This window comes from Dendrobates tinctorius, unplaced genomic scaffold (assembly GCF_039654945.1).
Source record: "Dendrobates tinctorius isolate UK_male_01 unplaced genomic scaffold, ASM3965494v1 ptg000138l, whole genome shotgun sequence".
Taxonomy (NCBI): domain Eukaryota; kingdom Metazoa; phylum Chordata; class Amphibia; order Anura; family Dendrobatidae; genus Dendrobates; species Dendrobates tinctorius.
Window position 1 is genome coordinate 15,880,810 of NW_027361806.1, and position 21,289 is coordinate 15,902,098.

The window sequence follows — 21,289 nt, forward strand, 5'->3', positions numbered from 1 at the left end:
CACCAGACCGTTTCTACGGCTGCTGGCCCCTTAAATTTTCCGGGCGCCTGCTGGGGTTCAGAAACTCCAGGGCGGGGTGTGCGCACGCATCGTTCATCAACTGAACACTGCGACGCACATGTGGCTGAAGCCAGGGACGCGCTGACACTTTCATATGTCAGCGCATCCTGTGGGTAGAGAGTGTGCATTCTGCAGGGGCACAAGTATTAGCCCAGGAGACACAAGAAAGGACACAGGTATTAATCCACAGAACACCAGGAATTTTAGCATGAACCTACAAGGCTCCTGTAAATATATAGCAATTCGTTATGCTCTAAATAGGGAGAACTCAGCAATAACATTAACCCTTTAGACATCAGGGATACATGTATTAATCTAGACACCAGGGACACCGGTATTAATTTCACTAGGCAATTGAGATGAAAGGAAAATGAGCTTACCAACTTTTCATGTCGCCAATATGTCCTCCGTGCATAATAACATGAGACTACACTTTAACATTACTACTTCTGTTGTTATTATTATTACTATTACAACTATTAGTTTCTGTATTAATTCTTCCAGCACTACTCATTATACTATTATTGTCACAATCACTATTCCTTATAATGACAATTTTGCTAGTATTATAACCTACATGTACACAGCTGGCAGCTGTAGAGCGACAAGTGGCGTTCCCGTAGCTTCAAACTACAGAATATGTGTCGCCATATGGTGCTCTATATTATAGACCTGCTTTCCTAGAAACAAAGCTGCCAGCGAAAAATACCCCTGGAATATGGTTCCGCTGAGCTGCTGTACGCTTGTGTTCACGAAGGCTAAAGCTGTTACTGCGACCTTTCCTGTTGACTAACCGTAAATTGCATTGTTATTTTTTTTTTTTTTTTTAAGGGAGATAAACTATTCATTTGAGACAGATATAAAATACGACGCTTCCACTATGAAGATCTGTGAGATGCAGCCGGACGGCTCCTACAAATGCATTTTCAATAAAATCAAGATCATATCCAGTTATTACATGTGGGTTGAAATACAACACCCATCAGGCACCCTGCGATCTCCTCCTGTGTCTCTGAGGCCCATTGATATTGGTAAGAAGCATGCGGAATTGCATAGCTGTCTGTATAATGTGGAGACGGCCATATTGCATCACGTTTCAAAGTTATATAATGAAGAACCCCCTCAAAATGCTCTGCACCCAATTCATCACTTGCTATTTTTTATGTCACTTTTATTTTGTCTTGTGGTATCCACTATTGTTTTTTTTCCACCAAATTCTTAACTAGAGCACGTGGTCCATGATTTGGCGCAAAATAAAAGAAATGCTTTTTATTTTGCGACTTCTCAGCACCAAAAGTCATAAATCCATTAAAAGTTGCAAAAACGCGCCATACCAAAAACTACTCCAGAAACCTTACTCCAGGGGAGGACTGAAGTGAAATGTGAAAAAAAATGCAAAAAGGTAATAGTTGCATTTTGTGGAAAAGAAAATTGTTGAGGAAAAATTAAAAAAAAAGTCTTAAAGACGACCTGTCAACACGATTTAACATGTGCGAAATTAAAAAAAACAAGGTTCATACTAATACGGAGGGGCCGCGGCAGAGCCAGAGACCCTACCCACAGTCCTGTCCCAATGCAAGAGGAAGGTATTGCACCAAAACTTCTAAGGTGAATTAAACAAGAACCGGGCTAAGGATTTTTTTCAGCACAGGTATCCATGAAATCAGTACAACAGGGCCATACCTTTACTTTAACAGGTTAAACCGTGATGACAGATTCTGTTTAAGAAGAGACAAAGTGGTGTAAAATGTATGGAGAATAAGGTGGAAATACTAAAGACACTAAAAAGGAGCTAATCAGCCCAGAAAAATGGAGAAACAGCAATGATGAATCAGGGCCTCTGTGTCTAATTATCAGATACCGGATCACAAATAATATGCAAATTGCCTCTTCAGAGAAAAAAAGAGGACTTGAACTCTACAGCGCCACCTATTGGTAGTAGCGAATCCTACAAGTCACAATCAACCCTTTAACGGGTCTTGTAATATGACTTAGGATAAAAGCCAAATCAGAATCTCAATTTGCAGACACTGTTTCGGGCTATTGTCCCTCGTCAGTGCAAAGTATGAGAACTGATTTGGCTGGGTGAGAGGCTCTGGACTGAGGTCTAAGGGGTTAAGGTTTCTCCTTGTGGAGAGTGACATGCCAGCTCTGGCTTGTCAAGGTAAGGAGGCTTATTCGCCGAGCAATGCTCCTCTGGGAAAATAATATGCAAATTGCCTCTTCAGAGAAAAATCTCAAATAAGAATTGTTCATCCATGTCTATTTGTCGCCACCTGCAGGTAGAGGGTAGGATTTACACATCTCTGACAGATGAGGAGGATACATGTCGCAATTCCTATAATTAAATCTATAGGTCTGTGACAGTAGTGCTGTGTGATACATACCTCAGCTGCAGCAGAACTTCAAAATACACACATCAGCTATCGCAAAATATCATATTACACACCTCAGGAGCTGCAAATCCTCATGATACACTCTTCAACTGCTGTAGAATCTTGTGATGCAAACCTCAGCTGCTGCAGAACATTCTTCACAACATTATAATACACATTGCATATGCTGAAGAACATCATAATACCTTTAGCGACTGCAGAACTTTACTTTTCATACACATCAGCTGCTGCAGAACATCATAAAACACGCCACACTTGCTGCAGAACCTAATAATATACACATCAGCTGCTGCAGAACCTCATAATGCACATCTCAGCTGCTCCAGAACTGCATTATACACAATTCAACCGCTGCAGAACCTCATTATACGAATATATTAGCACTATGTAAATAAAATTATTATTATTATGCACACCTCAGCTGCTGCAGAACCTCATGATACAAGCTTCAAGCTGCGGCAGAAGTGCACAATATTCATAATGTAAATAGAATATTCAATTATATGCAATACTTCTGTAGAGATGGTCTCCTCTCCTCTGTATATAGTGAAGCCGTACTCTCCACGGATGGTGCAGGCTGAGATGATGGCGGACACTGAGCATGCCATGAGACGTTTACACGTGAGCTGGAGACGGCCGAGGTTTGTAGTGGACGACATCTTTTACCAGCTTCGGTATCGGCTACAAGGACGGGAGGCAGAATGGCAGGTACTCAGTCCCTGAACTACTGATACCCGTATGATAGTCACTATTAGAAAGAGAAAAAAAAAAAAAAACCCACAAGAGAACCTCTATAAAACCCCACACTGTAATAAAGGAAGCAATTTCAGCAAAAAAGGATCTGCAAATATTGATATTTGGCAAAATTAATAATAACCAAGCGTTAAAGGATTATATGGCAATTAAAAAATGTAGCTGATGGCAGCAAATATGAGAGAACAAAGTTCTGCTGAGGCCCGTGATTGACCGCAGCGGTCACGTGTGCATGTACGACATGTCATCACTGCAGGAGATTTCACCAAGACTGACTCCCTCTAGTGGTGGCTACCAGTAACCTGAGTTTTATCACTTAGCTCTGTGTCTATCTATACATGGGATGTAAAGTTCTGCATAAAAATAACAATTCAAACCTATATAGATTAAATACAAAATGTTGGCCAAGAGTGGCTCTCTTGTTAAGTTTATTGTTATAATTGGACAAACTATTTATACGTATTGAAAATGTACAATGGATATAAAAAGTCTACCCACCCCTGTTAAAATGCCAAGTTTTTGCCATTTAAAAAAATCCTACCATGAAGAATAATTTCAGAACTTTTTCCGCATTTAATGTCGTCCATAATCTGTACAAATCCACTTGGGAAACATAACAAAATAATTTGGAGGGGGGAAATCTAAATAACAAAACTAAGATAATCTGGTTGCATAAGGGTGAACATCCTCATACAATTAGCTGACTTTAGAAATAGCCAATCACATTTACATTCATGCTACATAGTAGTCAGTGCTCGGCTGCCATCATTTACAAGGATTCTGATTACCGTAACTCCATATAAAGTTCTCCCGTTCTAGACAGCTCTTCCTGACATATCCTTCCATTTTGCAGCATAAGCTATGGTCCGTAAACAGCTTACAAAGCAGCAAAGGGATCTCAATGTTGAAAGTTATCAGGAGAAGAGAGCAAAAAAATTTTTAAAGGCATTAGATCTACCATGGAGAGTTGTGAAGACATCGCTGTGTAACACTGTGAAGATATCATCAAGAAGTGGCTTCAGTTTGGCACAACAGTGACATTACCTAGAACTGTATGTCCCTCTAAAATTGATGAAAAGACACAATAAAAATTGGTCCGGGTGGCTACAAAGAGGTCGACAGCAACATTAAAGGAGCTGCAGGAATTTCTGGCAAGTACTGATTATGTCCTGCATGTGACAACAATATCCCATATTCTTCATCTGTCTGGCCCATAGGGTATAGTGGCAAGATGGAAGCCTTTTCTAACAAAGAAAAACAACCAGGCCCAGCTATGTTTTGCCAAAAACTACATCAAATCTGCCAAAATCAAGTGGAATACTGTTTTATATCTGATTAAACCAAGGTGGAACTTTTGGCTATAATTCCAAAAGTTATGCTTAGTGCAATGTTAACTGCACATAGAATCATAGAATCATAGAATCGTAGAGTTGGAAGGGACCTCCTGGGCCATCTGGTCCAACCCCCTGCTCAAAGCAGGATTCGCTAAATCATCCCAGTCAGATGTCTGTCCAGCCTCTTAAAAACAAAAAACATCATAAAAACAAAAACAAAAAAACAACATACCCGCAGTGAGGCATGGTGGTGGCAGCATTGTACTTTAGGGCTATATTTTGGCAGCTGGAACTGGGGCTTTGGTCAAGGAGGAGGGAATTATGAAGAGTACCAAATATCAGTCAATATTGCAACAAATCATTCAGGTCTTTACAAAAAACTGAGAAGATAAATTTCACCTTTCATCACAACAATGAACCTAAGAACCTTAAAATCAACAAAACAATGGCTTCACCAGAAGTTATGGAATGGCCAAGCCTGAGCCCAGACCTGAATCCAACTGTAAATCTGTGGGGGACATGAAAAGGGTGATGTAGAGAGGAGATGTCCTCGCAAACCCTAACAGATTTGGAGATACTGCAAGGAAGAGCGGGCAAAGATCATCAATACTAGATCTGTCACCTGATAGACTTCTACCCAAAATACTGAATGGTGTCATAAATTTGAAAGGTTCTTCAACAAAGTATTGACGGGAGTACATATTTATGCAACCATATTATTTAAAGCTCTTTATTTTTCCATATCCACCCGAAAAGATTTTGGTTTACTTTTCAACTGAATTGCACAGATTATGATTAAAATTAAAGGTGGAAAAAGTCCTGAAATGATTGTTGTTGGTAGGATTTTTTTTACATGTCAAAAACTTGGTATTTATCAGGGGTGTGTAGACTTTTACATCCACTGTATTTAGGAGATGTACATGACAAAGCTTCAAACATCTGCCTTCTCAGGTTATAGACATTTATGGAAATGAATCTGCTACCATATTTGAAGTAGATGTCTGCCAGGCTTACACCATTCAGGTCCGATGCCAAGTGGTTAATGTGTCTGACATCTGGAGTAATTGGACCAATCCTCTTGATACAATCGTCAAAGACATCAAAGGTTGGAATATTCATTCAATCAAAATGTGGATGAGTTGTGATGTCATGGATTGTATGTTGAATCATCTTATGTGGTATGTCCTGTGTGATGTAATTTCCTCCCTGATGTAACATCTTGTGTAATGTCATGTCCTGTGTGATGTCATACACTGAATGATGTAAAATTGTGTGTATTGTCATGTCCTATGTGATGTCATACACGGTGTGGTGTAATGTCTTGTGTGATGTCATACACGGTGTGGTGTAATGTATTGTGTGATGTCATACACTGTGTGGTGTAATGTCTTGTGTGATGTCATACACTGTGTGGTGTAATGTATTGTGTGATGTCATACACTGTGTGGTGTAATGTTTTGTGTGATGTCATACACTGTGTGGTGTAATGTTTTGTGTGATGTCATACACTGTGTGGTGTAATGTCTTGTGTGATGTCATGTCCTGTGTGATGTACATCCTGTTTAGTATAATGTATTGGTGTGATGTCATTTCCTGTGTGAAGTGATGTCTTGTGCCATGTCATGTCTTGTGTAATGTTGTTTCCTGTGTTATATTATTTCTTGGGTGATGTCATGTTCTGTATGATGCCATGCCCCTTTGATACGATCATGTCTTATGAACGCATGTATTAAGTGATGTCATGTCTTGTGGGATGACTTTTTTATGAGATATCACATCTTAATTTGATGATGTTCTACAGAACCTTCGAGTGGTCCAGAATTTTGGAGAATTATGACAAAAAAAAACATTCAGAAGGGAGACAACATTACATTGGTTTGGAAGGTAAATAACATGAGTGTTTGGAAAAAATGCATTCAAGCCCTTCATCTCCATATCGACGCCTACTACTTGCACAGTGCTCGTCAGTTGCTCTGCAGCACTAACTAATTCCCTGAATAAGAATCAACTCCAACCCAGTCCATGAAAAGGGTTTGTCCCGATCTAATATATTGAAGAATTATCCATATTATAGGACATGAGTATCAGATCACTGAGGGTCTGAGCTGCTATATAAAAATACGGCCACTTTGAGTTTAACTTTACAGGGGGTATCCAAGACTTTACAAAAAGAAATAAAAAAAAAACGTATCTAGGCACTAACAAGCAGGGTCATTGCAACTTACCAGCCTTTTGTGCACAGCGCCGTTCTCTCTGGCACAGAGCAGTCACAGACGCTCCTGCCAGAGAGTCAGCTGCAGTGGCGGATTAAGTGGACTATGGGCCCGGGGCTGTTCATAAAACCTGGGCCCCTGTACCCCCCTTCCCACCTGAGCGCTGCGGTCCCCGTGCGGGAATTGACAGCCGTACGGACCGCAGCACTTGGTTTGCTGCGGGTCCATACGGAAAACCCGCCACCATTCCACCACGTGTGGACATGGCCTAAAAAGACGTTGCACATAAGCTGTAGGCCTACGGCCAATACGCACAAAATCGCCCAACGTGATCCTGGCCATAGGGGATCCACTTTAATGTCCCCACTTTAATTTGAAGTCCCCTTACTTCATCCATTGCAGTCCCCTATCACCCACTCACTTCATCTGCAGTGCCGCTTCATCATTTGCAGCCCCTTATCCCCCCTTCCATTTTATCATGTGCAGTCCCCTTCCCCCCCAACTTCATGTGCAGCCCCACTCCCCATCATCATGTGCAGTTAATTTTACCCCCACATCATGTGCAGTCCCCCTTACCCCCAATTCATCATGTGCAGTCCCCCTTACCCCCAATTCATCATGTGCAGTCCCCCTTACCCCCAATTCATCATGTTCAGTCCCACTTACCCCTTAATTCATCATGTGCAGTCCCACTTACCCCTTAATTCATCATGTGCAGTCCCCCTTATCCCCCACTTCATCATGTGCAGCCCCACTTATCCCCCACTTCATCATGTGCAGCCCCACTCACCCCCTTCATCATGTGAAGCCCCCACTCATCCCCCCTTCATCCTGTGAAGCCCCCACTCACCCCCTTCATCCTGTACAACCCCAGTCACCCCCCTTCATCATATACAGCCCCCAGTCACCCCCCCGTCATCATATACAGCCCCCAGTCACCCCCCCGTCATCATATACAGCCCCCAGTCACCCCCCGTCATCATATACAGCCCCCAGTCACCCCCCCGTCATCATATACAGCTCCCAGTCACCCCCCCGTCATCATATACAGCCCCCAGTCACCCCCCCGTCATCATATACAGCTCCCAGTCACCCCCCCGTCATCATATACAGCCCCCAGTCACCCCCCCGTCATCATATACAGCCCCCAGTCACCCCCCGTCATCATATACAGCCCCCAGTCACCCCCCCGTCATCATATACAGCTCCCAGTCACCCCCCCGTCATCATATACAGCCCCCAGTCACCCCCCCCTTCATCATATACAGGCCCCAGTCACCCCCCCGTCATCATATACAGGCCCCAGTCACCCCCCCCTTCATCATATACAGGCCCCAGTCACCCCCCCTTCATCATATACAGGCCCCAGTCACCCCCCCTTCATCATATACAGGCCCCAGTCACCCTCCCTTCATCATATACAGCCCCCAGTCACCCCCCCTTCATCATATACAGGCCCCAGTCAACCCCCCTTCATCATATACAGGCCCCAGTAACCCCCCCTTCATCATATACAGGCCCCAGTCACCCCCCTTCATTGTGTACAGCCCCCACTCACCCCCTCCCCCATTTAATTCATTTTATAAATAAAAAAAATAAAAAAAGTTCCCCATACTTACCTCACAGCCGGCTCGCTCCCCAGCAGCGCCTCTGCTTTCAGCATCCTCCGGGACATGTCGGCGCGTGCACGATGACGTCATCGCGCACGCCCGACATCTGACCCGGAAGTACAGCCGGAGCTGAGCAGCCGTCAAGGTGACGGCCGTGCACAGCTCCCGGCCCCTCATAGAATGTGACGCGGGCGGCTGTCTGCTGCCGGCGGCGTCACAGCACAGGGCACGGCCGGCCCTGTACAGGTGCTGGGGGAGCCGTCCGGGGGGCATTTGCCTCTCTGACACCCGGCCCAGCCCGCCCCTGCCCCCGGGCCCCTGGGCCCCCAAAAAACCTTGGGCCCGGGGCGACCGCCCCATCCGCCCCTATTAAGATCCGCCATTGGTCAGCTGCCTCTGCTGATACGACAGGGCGGGACTTCTGAGGTCATTCTGATTGACAGCTGGATCCCTGCTGCCTAACTAGGGGAGCCAGCTGTCAATCAACATGACCTCGGAAGTCCCGCCCTGTCGCATCAGCAGAATCTCTGTCAGGAGAGGTCTGCAACCACCTGTGCCGGAGAAGTACTGCGCTGTGCACAGCAGGCAGATAAGTTGCAATTACCTGCCGGTTAGTGCTTATATATATTTTGTAAAGTCCCGGATACCTCCTTTAATGAGGGGAATCATGGATGTAGAGAGTCAGATCTGTTCCGCTTCATACATAACAGGTAACTGTTTTGTTTTTTTTTTGCTTTATTTGCAGCCATTACAGAAGGCGCAGTTGCTGTGTAGCATTCACGGCTATGAACTTGTACAAGTGTCCAATATCATCAGCTGGTCCACGTATGTGGGCAATGTCACCAACTATACCCTGACCCTGCAGCACAGTGCCGTCACACTGACGGTGCGAGCCGTCAACTCTCTGGGGCATTCAAAGATGAACCACAATTTAACGCTGTCAGAAGAAGTGAGCAAAGGTAACAAATCGTAAGGAAACTTGCACTCATATAATAAATTTGTGAAATGTCTTATTACGATATTATTTATTTAGCTTGTAGGTTGCCATTAATTCCACAGCGCTTTACAGGCATCATTAACACTGTCCCCATTGGGACTCACAATCTAAACGTCCTATGAGTTTGTGTTTGGAATGTGTTTTATTAGTTTGCTATTCTATACATATTATCAGTACATAATATGAACATTATTAGCTTATTATCAGCATATTATTATTGTACAATATGTATATTAGACGGTTATTTCACATCTATCAGGATATTATAAAATAATTATTCTGTTACTATACATTTATCAGGATATTTTATGTATATTATTTTATGTGTATTTCCAGTCTATTATATTATTAATACTGTAAATGTATACATTACTCTGCTATATTAGCTGTTACTCTATATGTATTATCAGTCTTTTGTAGGTATATTTTTTCAGTTATTACAGATGCATTATGAGTAGTGTTGAGCATTCCGATACCGCAAGTATCGGGTATCGGCCGATACTTGCTGTATCGGAATTCCGATACCGACTTCCGATATTTTTTCAATATCGGAATTCGGCATCGGAATCGGAAGTTCAGTTGATTGACGGCCTGACGTCATCATGATGCGCGGTGTGTGCGCATCATGATGCGCCGTCATTTCGGGCCTTCCGGGGGTCTCTGCCGGCCTGCCGGGGGGCTGTGCCGGCCTGCCGGGGGGCTGTGTGGACTGCCCGGGGTCTGTACCGGCCTGCCGGGGGGCTGTGCCGGCCTGCCGGTGGTCTGTGCACCCTGTGGGGGTCTGTACCGGCCTGCCGGGGGGCTGTGCCGGCCTGCCGGGGGGCTGTGCTGATGTCCGGGGGTCTGTGCAAGCATCGTCCGATGGGACTACAAGTCCCATCGGGCGATGCCTGCTACCATGACAGTGATTGACACATTAGCCAATGATGGGACAGTAGTAGTCCCATCATCCGGCTAATGTGTTAAATGTTAAAAAAAAAAAAAAAAAATACTACATACATACTACATGCATGCTACATACATACTACATGCTACATACATACTACATACATGCTACATACATGCTACATACATGCTACATACATACTACATGCTACATACATACTGCATGCTACATACATACTACATGCTACATACATACTACATACCACATACATACTACATGCTACATACATACTACATATATACTACATGCATGCTACATACATACTACATGCTACATACATGCTACATACATGCTACATGCATGCTACATACATACCACATACATGCTACATACATACTACATACATACTACATACATACTACATGCATGCTACATACATACTACATGCATGCTACATGCTACATGCATGCTAGCTACATGCATGCTACATGCTACATGCATGCTAGCTACATGCTACATGCATGCTACATGCATGCTACATGCTACATACTACATGCATGCTACATACATACTACATGCATGCTACATACATACTACATGCATGCTACATACATACTACATGCATGCTACATACATACTACATGCATGCTACATACATACTACATGCATGCTACATACATACTACATGCATGCTACATACATACTACATGCATGCTACATACATACTACATGCATGCTACATACATACTACATGCATGCTACATACATACTACATGCATGCTACATACATACTACATGCATGCTACATACATACTACATGCATGCTACATACATACTACATGCATGCTACATACATACTACATGCATGCTACATACATACTACATGCATGCTACATGCATGCTACATACATACTACATGCATGCTACATGCATGCTACATGCATGCTACATACATACTACATGCTACATACATACCACATACATACTACATACATACTACATACTACATATATACTACATGCATGCTACATACATACTACATGCTACATACATACCACATACATACTACATACATACTACATACATACTACATACCACATACATACTACATGCTACATACATACTACATACCACATACATACTACATGCTACATACATACTACATATATACTACATGCATGCTACATACATACTACATGCTACATACATACCACATACATACTACATGCTACATACATACCACATACATACTACATACATGCTACATATATACTACATGCATGCTACATACATACTACATATATACTACATGCATGCTACATACATACTACATGCTACATGCATGCTACATACATACTACATACATACTACATGCTACATACATACCACATATATACTACATACATACAATACATTCATACAATACATACATAGACATACAGTACATATAACATAGAGTAACATACTTACCAATACTTGTCACATTGTTCCCCGAAGCCATTGTCTTTTCCGGAATAAATATTAACATAACAAACCACAAAAATACTCACCCACGATCCGAAGCAGTCCACGAGTGTGTCCCACGACGATCTTGGGTAGAGAACTGCAGCATCAGATGATGCTGCCGTTCTCTATGGGCTGCAGGAATCCAATGACGGAAGGTAGGTATCCTTCCGCACTGTATTCCTCCGCCACTTAAAAAAAAAAAAGTCCCTAGTCTCACTTTATGCCATTGCTGTGTGGGAATTTCCCACACAGCAATGGCATAAAGTGAGACTAGGGACTTTTTTTTTTTTTTAAGTGGCGGAGGAATACAGTGCGGAAGGATACCTACCTTCCGTCATTGGATTCCTGCAGCCCGTAGAGAACGGCAGCAACCGCTGATGCTGCAGTTCTCTACCCAAGATCGTCGTGGGACACACTCGTGGACTGCTTCGGATCGTGGGTGAGTATTTTTGTGGTTTGTTATGTTAATATTTATTCCGGAAAAGACAATGGCTTCGGGGAACAATGTGACAAGTATTGGTAAGTATGTTACTCTATGTTATATGTACTGTATGTCTATGTATGTATTGTATGAATGTATTGTATGTATGTAGTATATATGTGGTATGCATGTAGCATGTAGTATGTATGTAGTATGTATGTAGCATGCATGTAGCATGCAGTATGTATGTAGCATGCATGTAGTATATATGTAGTATGTATGTGGTATGTATGTAGCATGTAGTATGCATGTAGTATATATGTAGTATGTATGTAGCATGTAGTATGTAGCATGCATGTAGCATATATGTAGTATGTATGTAGCATGTAGTATGTATGTAGTATGTATGTAGCATGTAGTATGTATGTAGCATGCATGTAGTATGTATGTAGCATGCATGTAGTATGTATATGGTATGTATGTAGCATGTAGTATGTATGTAGCATGCATGTAGTATATATGTGTTATGTATGTGGTATGTATGTAGCATGCATGTAGCATGCATGTAGTATGTATGTAGTATGTATGTAGCATGTAGTATGTATGTAGTATGTATGTAGCATGCATGTAGCATGCAGTATGTATGTAGCATGCATGTAGTATATATGTAGTATGTATGTAGCATGTAGTATGTAGCATGCATGTAGTATATATGTAGTATGTAGCATGTAGTATGTATGTAGCATGCATGTAGTATATATGTGTTATGTATGTAGCATGTAGCATGCATGTAGTATGTATGTAGTATATATGTGGTATGTATGTAGCATGCAGTATGTATGTAGCATGCATGTAGTATGTATGTTGCATGTAGTATTTATGTAGTATGAATGTAGCATGTATGTAGTATGTAGTATGAATGTAGCATGTATGTAGTATGCATGTTGTATGTAATTTTTTTTTGGTTTTTTTTTTTTTTTTTTACATTTAACACATTAGCCGGATGATGGGACTACTACTGTCCCATCATTGGCTAATGTGTCAATCACTGTCATGGTAGCAGGCATCGCCCGATGGGACTTGTAGTCCCATCGGACGATGCCTGCACAGCCCCCCGGCAGGCCGGCACAGCCCCCCGGCAGGCCGGCACAGACCACCGGCAGGCCGGCACAGACCACCGGAGCCTGCACAGACCCCCTGGCAGGCCGGCACAGCCCCCCGAAAGGCCCGTACAGACCCCAGAGAGGCTGTACAAGGGCAGGAAAGGGTTTTTCTTATTCCGATACCGGAAGTCCCATAGACTTGAATGGGACTTCCGGTATCGGAATCGGCGATACCGATACTTTTTTTAAAGATCGGCCGATACCATCCGATACGATACTTTGAAGTATCGGACGGTATCGCTCAACTCTAATTATGAGTCTGATTTACTTATATCACTAGTTTACTGTAAGCGTTGTATCCATCTGTTATTAGTAAATTAGTATATTATCACTTCATTGTAGGTATATTTTTAGTCTGTTATTATATAGTTATTATCAATCTAACACACAGATATGTCCTTCCTTAAAGGGGTTGGTTAGATAAAACTATTTCTCGCTTATCTACAGAAATTATAATAAACTAGATGGTGGCCCGATTCTAACACATCGGGTTTTGTAGAATATGTATGTAGTTTATTTATGAAGTTTCCGCGCCAATATCACTGATTGCGGCAAATCCGTGCGGCAGGAGATGACCCGCGGCAACTGTCTGGAGATCAGCGGCTAGCACCCCAGATCTCACGACGGTAGCGGTGGCGTGCGTCAATCGAATTCTGCACCAATTCGAGGCCGGACTGCGCCTGTCGCTGATTGGTCGCGGCCGGCCGCGACCAATCAGCGACGCGGGATTTCTGTTACAAACAGAAAGACAGACAGAATTAGACGATTATATAGTAGATCATTGATTGGTGGGGGTTTGACTGCAAGGACCCTTACCTATCGGGAGACTGGGGCATATTTATCCCCATTATAGAATGGAGGGACATTGCACATACTCGACCGCTGCTCTATTCATTCCCAATGTGGCTGCTGAGTGCTGCCCTCAGCTTTTTCTGGCAGCCCCATAGAGAATGAATGGGGAGGTAGTTGGGCATCTGACCTGTCTCTCCATTTATCAATGGTGTAACGTGACCCATTGGGGGAAAAGAAAAAAAAAAAAATATTCAGGTATATGTGCATTATTATCATATTTATATGATGAATCTGTCATTATTTGGATGTTATCAGTCTGTTAATTTTTGCCCATCAGTATTTTATATGTGTATTATCAATCTATATTATCTGTTATTTTATATATATTATTAGTTTACTATATTTCTATGGATACACCTAAATAAAATGGGAATGGTTGGTGATATCAACTTCCTGTTTGTGGCACATTAGTATATGAGAGGGGGGAAACTTTTCAAGATGGGTGGTGACCGTGGCGGCCACTTTGAAGTCGGCCATTTTGGATCCAACTGATAGCAACACCGCAGAAGAAATGCTAGTCTAAGGGGGTCAGACATAATGTGGTGGTGCAACATCTTGCTGGAAAAACGTGCCATCTTCAGTGCATAAAGAGGGCAGCACATCATGTAGCAATTTCAGATATCCAGTGGCATTGAGGTTTCCATTGATGAAGAATGGCCCCACTATCGTTGTACCCCATATACCACACCATACCATCAATTATGGGTGTCAGGTCCGAGCATTCCTACATGAACAGTTTCCTGGAAAGTGGATTGGTCGTCGTGGGCCAGTTGAATGGCCACCAAGGTCTCCTGATCTGACCCCCTTAGACTTTTATCTTTAGGTTCATCTGAAGGCAATGGTCTATGCTGTGAAGATACGAGATGTGCAGCATCTGAAACAACGGATACTGGAAGCCTGTGCTAGCATTTCTTCTGCGGTGTTGCCATCAGTGTGTCAAGAGTGGGAGAAGAGGGTTGCATTGACAATCCAACACAATAGGCAGCACTTTGAACACATTTTATAAGTTGTCATAAACTTGTAAATAACTCATGAAAGAATAAAGTTACGTTAAAACCAAGCACACCATTGTGTGAAATTCTCAATAAGTTTGATGTGTCACATGACCCTCTTCCCATTGGAAAAAATAAAGTTGGATCCAAAATTTCTGACTTCAAAATGGCCACCATGGTCACCACCCATCTTGAAAAGTTTCCCCCCTCTTATATACTAATGTGCCAATCAATGGTTGATATCACCAACCATTCCCATTTTATTTAGGTGTATCCATATAAATGTAGTAAACTAATAATACATATGAAATAACATAATACATTACAATAAGAGTCTAATAATACATATAGATTGATAATACACATAAAATACTGATGGGCAAAAATTAACAGACTGATAACATCCAAATAATAACAGATTCATCATATACCAGGATACTTTTTATTTCCCCCCACCCCTAATGGGACACGTTACACCATTGATAAATGGAGAGACAAGTCAGATGCCCAACTACCTCTCCATTCATTCTCTATGGGGCTGCCAGAAAAAGTGGAGGGCAGCGCCCAGCAGCTACATAGGGACTGAATAGAGCAGCGGTCGAGCATGTGCAATGACCCTCCATTCTATAATGGGGATAAATATATGCCCCAGTCTCCCGATAGGTAAGGGTCCTTGCAGTCACACCCCCACCAATCAATGATTTATTATAATTTCTGTAGATAAGCGAGAAATAGTTTTATCTAGACAACCCCTTTAAGGAAGGACATATCTGTGTGTTAGATTGATAATAACATTTTATTTAGGTGTATCCATATGAATGGTCCACCATGTTCATTATATATATATATATATATATATATATATACACACACACACACATACAGAAGAAAAGGTTAAGAGACAAAAGAAGTAGTTCTTCCTTATTCATGTTTTCACATTTATTTGTGACACACATTGAACTAGGTACAGATCATCGCCGATTGTGACAAAAATTAATGTAATTATTTTGTATATATCCAGCTTGTCATCAGACATGTTTTAACCCTTTCAGTGAAGGCAGTGCAATCGTTGAACATCTACTCCAAAAATAGCACGGTACTTGCAGTGTGGAAAATGTCTCCAGTCCCATACGATCTTATGGGGTTTGTGTTGGAATGGAAAAACCTTAGAGTAAGGTCCCGATTCCGCTGGACGTATATTCCGCCCAATACCTGCAGATATTACATTGAAGGTTTGTGCAATCATAAAGGTTTGAATAACCCCAGGTTATATGAATAATAGCCTGCGATCAGCTGTTATCACCATGGGAATTAATTGCTGTGGGAGAAAAACATAAAACCTATTTATATCAATATACATGGTAGAACATAATATGGAGATGAAACAGGCCTCCTAGCTTAGGCATATATCATATCATAGGCATTAACTGGGCATGTGCAAAATGAGCAGCTATAGTCTCAGACACATAACTAGCCCGCAATGTGCCTCCTAATTTTACCCAGTGGCACACAGAGCAACGTTCTCATGGCTCACGGAGGCGCCATGCTGTACATCTGCGCCGTAGATCCATTCTACAGCCCTTGTAAGGCCATACATTAGTAGCTTCTTTTCAATAAAAATTAGGTTTCAATTTCTCACCATTTTCCAGATATCTATGTCATGAAAGTCACCTTGGCTCATTTACTGACTCACTATGTTATGGTGTTTGAAAGTTTGTTACAATGTATCTGTGTATTTCATTCTGGAGTCCAGTATAGTTACAGGTGATTTCCTAGACTGATATGTCATAGTAAACCAACCATCTGATTAACCAGGAAAAGGACAGCCAGACAATAGTGTCATAGCCAACGCTAATGATAAATTGAAATGTTTGTTAGTTAAGTAGAATCTAGTAAAATCCTTTCATGCTCTTCTTTATCTGTCATTTACAGACAAATTCTTTGCCATTGAGAAATACCAGTTTAGCCTGACGCCTGTGTTTTTGGAAGGTGTTGGCAGCCCTCACAGTACATATGAAATCTCTAAAGGTAAGAATCTTATATAAACTAATGCATGTTCTCACCTTAACCACAAAGTACTGTAACAACATGGTTTCAATTCAGCTTCCAATTTAGAAAAATATTTAGAACTGGCTAACACGGTACAAAGATATATATCTTTCCTGCTTCCAATTTAGAAATCTTGATGGCATAGTGTGACCATATGTGCAAGAAAATAACTACTATAACACTGCTCGTATGTACAACAATATACAGTGGGAGAAATAAGTATGCACAGCCTATAATTTTAAGGGTAGGTTAATTTTATTAAATTTTTACATTAAGAGATAGAATCTCAAAAATAAAATCCAGAAGATCATATTGTATAAAATATATAAATTTATTTGCATTTTGCAGTGAGAAATATGTATTTGATCCCCTACCAACCATTAAAAGTTCTGGCTCCTACAGATCAGTTAAACGCTCCTAATCAACTCGTTACCTGCATTAAAGACAGCTGTCTCACATAGTCGCCTTTATAAAAGACTCCTGTCTACAGGCTCAGTTAGTCAGACGTTAACCTCTATAACATGGGCAAGACCAAAGAGCTTTATAAGGAAATCAAGGACAAGATAATAGACCTGCACAAAGCTGGAATGGGCTACAAAACCATAAGTAAGACGCTGGGTGAGAAGGAGACAACTGCTGGTGCAATAGTAAGAAAATGGAAGAAATACAAAATGACGGTCAATCGATATTGATCTGGGGCACCATGCAAAATCTCACTTCATGGGGTATCCTTGCTCATGAGGAAGGTGAAAAATCAGCCTAAAACTACACAGGAGGAACTTGTTAATGATCTCCAGGCAGCTGGGACCACAGTCACCAAGAAAACCATTGGAAACACATTATGCCGTAAAGGTTTACAATCCTGCTGTGCCCGCAAGGTCCCCCTGCTCAAGAAGGCACATGTGCAGACCCATCTGAAGTTTGCCAATGGACACCTGGATGATTCTGTGAGTGATTGGGAGAAGGTGCTGTGGTCAGATGAGACAAAAATAGAGGTCTTTGTCATTAGCTCGCCGTGTTTGGAGGAAGAGAAATGCTGCCTATGACCCAAATAACACCGTCCCCACTGTCGAGCATGGAGGTGGAAACATTATGTTGTGGGATATGTTTCTCTGCTAAGGGCACTGGACTACTTCACAGCATCAGTGGAAGAATGGATGGAGCCATGTACCGTAAAATCCTGAGTGACAACCTCCTTCCTTCCGCCAGGACATTAAAAATGGGCCGTGGCTCGGTCTTCCAGTAAGACAATGACCCAAAACATACAGCCAAGGCAAGAAAGGAGTGGCTCAAAAAGATGCACATTAAGGTCATGGAGTGGCCTAGCCAGTCTCCAGACCTTAATCCCATAGAAAACTTATGGAGGGAGTTGAAGCTCCAAGTTGCCATGCGACAGCCTCAAAATCTTAATGATTTAGAGATAATCTGCAAATAGGAGTGGACCAAAATTCCTCCTGACATGTGAGCAAACCTCATCATCAACTACAAGAAAAAGTGATGCTGTGCTTGCCAACAAGGATTTTGCCACCAAGTATTAAGTCTTGTTTGCCAGAGGGATCAAATACTTATTTCTCACTGTAAAATGCAAATACATTTATATAATTTATTAAATGTGATTGCCTGGATTTAATTTTTGATATTCTATCTCTCAATGTTAAAATTAACCTACCCTTAAAATAATAGACTGTTCATGTCTTTGTCAGTGGGCAAACTTACAAAATCAGCAAAGGATCAAATCCTTATTTCCCCCACTGTAACTACTATAATACTGCCCCTATGTACAAGAATATAGCTACTATAATACTGCCCCTATGTACAAGAATATAACTACTATAATACTGCCCCTATGTACAAGAATATAACTATTATAATACTGCCCCTATGTACAAGAATATAACTACTATTAATACTGCCCCCTATGTACAAGAATATAACTATTATAATACTGCCTCTATGTACAAGAATATAACTACTATTAATACTGCCCCCTATGTACAAGAATATAACTACTATAATACTGCCCCATATACAAGAATATAACTACTGTAATACTGCTCCTATGTACAAGAATATAACTACAATAATACTGCCTCTTTGTACAAGAATAACTACTATAATACTGCTCCTATGTACAATAATATAACTACTATAATACTGCCTCTATGTACAAGAATATAACTACTATAATACTGCTCCTATGTACAAGAATATAACTACTATAATACTGACCCTATGTACAGGAATATAACTACTATAATACTGCCCCCTATGTACAAGAATATAACTACTATAATACTGCTCTTATGTATAAGAATATAACTACTATAATACTGCCCCTATGTACAAGAATATAACTACTATAATACTGCCCCTATGCACAAGAATATAACTACTATAATACTGCCCCTATGTACAAGAATATAACTACTATAATACTGCTCTTATCTATAAGAATATAACTACTATAATACTGCCCCTATGTACAAGAATATAACTACTATAATACTGCCCCTATGTACAAGAATATAACTACTATAATACTGCCCCTATGTACAAGAATATAACTACTATAATACTGCCCCCTATGTACAAGAATATAACTACTATAATATTGCCCCTATGTACAAGGATATAACTACTATAATACTGCCCCTATGTACAAGAATATAACTACTATAATACTGCTCTTATCTATAAGAATATAACTACTATAATACTGCCCCTATGTACAAGAATATAACTACTATAATACTGCCCCTATGTACAAGAATATAGCTACTATAATACTGCCCCCTATGTACAAGAATATAACTACTATAATACTGCTCCCTATGTACAAGAATATAACTACTATAATATTGCCCCTATGTACAAGGATATAACTACTATAATACTGCCCCTATGTACAAGAATATAACTACTATAATACTGCCCCCTATGTACAAGAATATAACTACTATAATACTGCCCCTGTGTACAATATAACTACTATAATACTGCTCCTATGTACAAGAATATAACTACTATAATACTGCCCCTATGTACAAGAATATAACTACTATAATACTGCCCCTATGTACAAGAATATAACTACTATAATACTGCTCCCTATGTACAAGAATATAACTACTGTAATACTGCCCCTATGTACAAGAATATAACTACTATAATACTGCCCCTATGTACAAGAATATAACTACTATAATACTGCCCCTATGTACAAGAATATAACTACTATAATACTGCTCTTATGTATAAGAATATAACTACTACAATACTGCTCCTATATAATTTAGGGTGGAAGGCAGTAATATAAATCTGTCACAATGGCTCAGCTGATGTATTCTTAGCTCCATCTTTTGTATAATATTGCTCCCAATTTGTTTTGACGATTTAGTAAACAATTTTGATACATTGCACTGTTCTGTGATGATTGTGTTAATTATAGCTGATTTTACGGATTTTTTTTATCCATTCGGTGGACACAGATGAAATGCAGAATAACACAGGCTTGTACATTATTTTACCTGTGATTACCGCAACGTCTTTTCTGATAGTGATAACTCTTGCAATATCACATCAAAGGTAATGCAAATATTTTCTGTACTTCATATTTTGCTCAAATTCTATATATAATTTGTTTACTATGTCAGTACATTTAGAACATATACTGTATATTTGCAACTACTCTTTATTGTAAAGCATCCAATATAAAAAAAGAGACCACTTCTCAAATAGCGATGCTGCAAAAGTTCTGCTGTACTTGTTTTCTGATGGTTCCATTAACTGGATATGAGATGACCAGCTGATCACTGACCAGATGTTAAAGGAGGGTATTGCCTTCATGAGAAAATCGTAAAAAATAATTTGTCTTCTTCTTATATATAATTATAGATGTCTTATGTACGGTATTTTTTTCAGCAATATCTGTCATCTATTGTATTTCAGAATGAAGCGATTATTCTGGAAGGAAGTGCCCAACCCCAAATACTGCTCCTGGGCTCAAGGAGTCAATTTTCAAAAGGTTAGTTCGTCCACATTAGTTGAGCTATTTTGG

General features: G+C 40.8%; 1 protein-coding gene and 1 long non-coding RNA gene across 3 annotated transcripts in view; one reads left to right on the forward strand and one right to left on the reverse strand.

The window, feature by feature from the left end:
* The window catches only part of LOC141048750 (uncharacterized), a 190,857-nt gene that overhangs the window by 129,544 nt on the left and 40,024 nt on the right, over positions 1-21,289 (reverse strand). The window lies entirely within an intron of this gene.
* The window catches only part of LEPR (leptin receptor), an 84,392-nt gene that overhangs the window by 60,433 nt on the left and 2,670 nt on the right, over positions 1-21,289 (forward strand). For both annotated transcript variants that reach the window (XM_073544704.1, XM_073544703.1), the window contains exons 10-18: positions 892-1,091; positions 3,004-3,164; positions 5,495-5,648; positions 6,345-6,427; positions 9,112-9,325; positions 16,236-16,415; positions 17,116-17,211; positions 20,721-20,817; positions 21,181-21,256. In XM_073544704.1, coding sequence (XP_073400805.1) covers positions 892-1,091; positions 3,004-3,164; positions 5,495-5,648; positions 6,345-6,427; positions 9,112-9,325; positions 16,236-16,415; positions 17,116-17,211; positions 20,721-20,817; positions 21,181-21,256 — 1,261 coding nt within the window. The remainder of the gene's footprint in view (positions 1-891; positions 1,092-3,003; positions 3,165-5,494; positions 5,649-6,344; positions 6,428-9,111; positions 9,326-16,235; positions 16,416-17,115; positions 17,212-20,720; positions 20,818-21,180; positions 21,257-21,289) is intronic.